General features: G+C 42.0%; 1 protein-coding gene across 1 annotated transcript in view; it reads right to left on the bottom strand.

Moving 5' to 3' along the window:
• Positions 1-579: 579 nt before the first annotated feature.
• Positions 580-1,743, bottom strand: part of LOC107728191 (liprin-alpha-1) — a 38,948-nt gene continuing 37,784 nt past the window's right edge. Inside the window, exons 29-30 of the mRNA XM_016538289.1 lie at positions 1,470-1,535; positions 580-742 (exon numbers count right to left, since the gene is read on the bottom strand). Of these exons, the coding sequence (XP_016393775.1) occupies positions 1,480-1,535 (56 nt within the window). The 3' untranslated portion in view covers positions 580-742; positions 1,470-1,479. The remainder of the gene's footprint in view (positions 743-1,469; positions 1,536-1,743) is intronic.

The raw sequence follows: 1,743 nt of genomic DNA, 5'->3' as shown, positions 1-1,743 counted from the left end.
TCTCTCTCTCACACACACACACACACACACACACTACACACACACACAGACACACACACGCAATCACACACACACACACTCACACACACTCACTCACACACACACTACATACACACACACTCACACTACACACACACACACACACACAGATCTAACGCAGCACCAGGGAATGGATAAAGTGACTTTAAGCCAAATAGATGCTAGAAAAACCTGGCATCAAGCTCACATCTGTAGAAAGATGTATTCAAAATAGCCCTCATAATTATTACAAATTATGGCTTATCCAAGGGTTTGATTTGGTATCAGAGGATATAAAACTCGTACCAACCCAGATATTCACGCAACGCCATTGATTCGGGCCACTTTCTCACAATCAACAGAGGAAAATCAGTGAAGAGAAGAGCAACGTTAAGATAAACCACACAAAATACTTTTAGCTGGATAAATCAAACACAAGGAATAAGTATCTGAGAGGATAAAATAAGAATGAGATTACAGACAGAAATGTACAAACTTTGGACTTGTGATACATAAATTACATCTAAAAGAGTTGAACTGGATTAGGACGCCAGAATTAAAAGATGACCAAATCAAATCAAGCAACAGTCGATACGAGACACTGCTAAATTAGTGAACGTCGCTCGCTTTACATGAATAGAGGCGTCAAATCTAAGGTCTGACAGAGTTCTGATGGGACGCCGGGTCTGTGAAGGTCCTCCTCTGAAACGCTCGTCCTCCTCCGCTGCACCGGAGAGAAAACACACCAGACACGAGAGGATTCAACAGAACATCCTCAGCAAAGAAGTTAAGAAATAAAGTCTCAAGATTAAGGCTATGAAGTTCCTGAGAATTCTCCTAAGTGCAACTCTTGAAATATCTCAACTATGAAGTGAAAGGCTTTGGTGATATTAAAATGATCTTTACAATCTTTTCAGGAATTCAAAAATTAAAGTTGTGTCTTTAGAATAATAAAACTTTATTCCAGAGTTAAGAGAATAAGAATATATCAGTTAAGAAGTTCTTAATCCCACAGCAGAAGCATGAAGAACTGGAGACTTTGACTATAACAGGTAAGAGTTATGATTCTGAGTGCGGTTCAGAAAGCACAGGTGAAGGAACACACAGACAGCCGTGTTCATGAGAGCATGTGCTCAAGTCAAGTACAGGCCGTTCACAAAGCAAGCTGAGAGCCTTGTCTACCGATGGAGGACACTATCCATGCTGGCTTTACACTTCTTTTGATTCGGGGTAAACTACGAGCCAGATGTGAGACTGGTTCCTGAGCTTCTGAACAATCTCTGATCATCAGTCAAAATTTCAGAAACAAAACATAATATAAATTTTAAATTGGCCCAATAATATGACATTTGTATCATTTGTTCAGTGATGTACACACATTTTCATCCAATAAAATGCTTGATTGACTGTAAGGCATCATGAAGAGGCTCGTGTGAGAGATAGAGACTCACCTGACACCCATCAGCAGGAGTAAGTTCTGACCGCAGCAGAATCCAGACGCTGTACACTCACACCTCCTGCAGCACCACAGCACACACATTAGTGACACACACACACACACACCTCCTGCAGCACCACAGCACACACATTAGTGACACACACACACACACCTCCTGCAGCACCACAGCACACACATTAGTGACACACACACACACACCTCCTGCAGCACCACAGCACACACATTAGTGACACACACACACACACCCACTGCAGCACCACAGCACA

The sequence above is a fragment of the Sinocyclocheilus rhinocerous genome, unplaced genomic scaffold, assembly GCF_001515625.1.
Source record: "Sinocyclocheilus rhinocerous isolate Xijiao unplaced genomic scaffold, SAMN03320098_v1.1 scaffold367, whole genome shotgun sequence".
In the NCBI taxonomy this organism is placed as follows: Eukaryota; Metazoa; Chordata; class Actinopteri; order Cypriniformes; family Cyprinidae; genus Sinocyclocheilus; species Sinocyclocheilus rhinocerous.
This window is presented reverse-complemented; position numbering and strand designations above follow the sequence as displayed.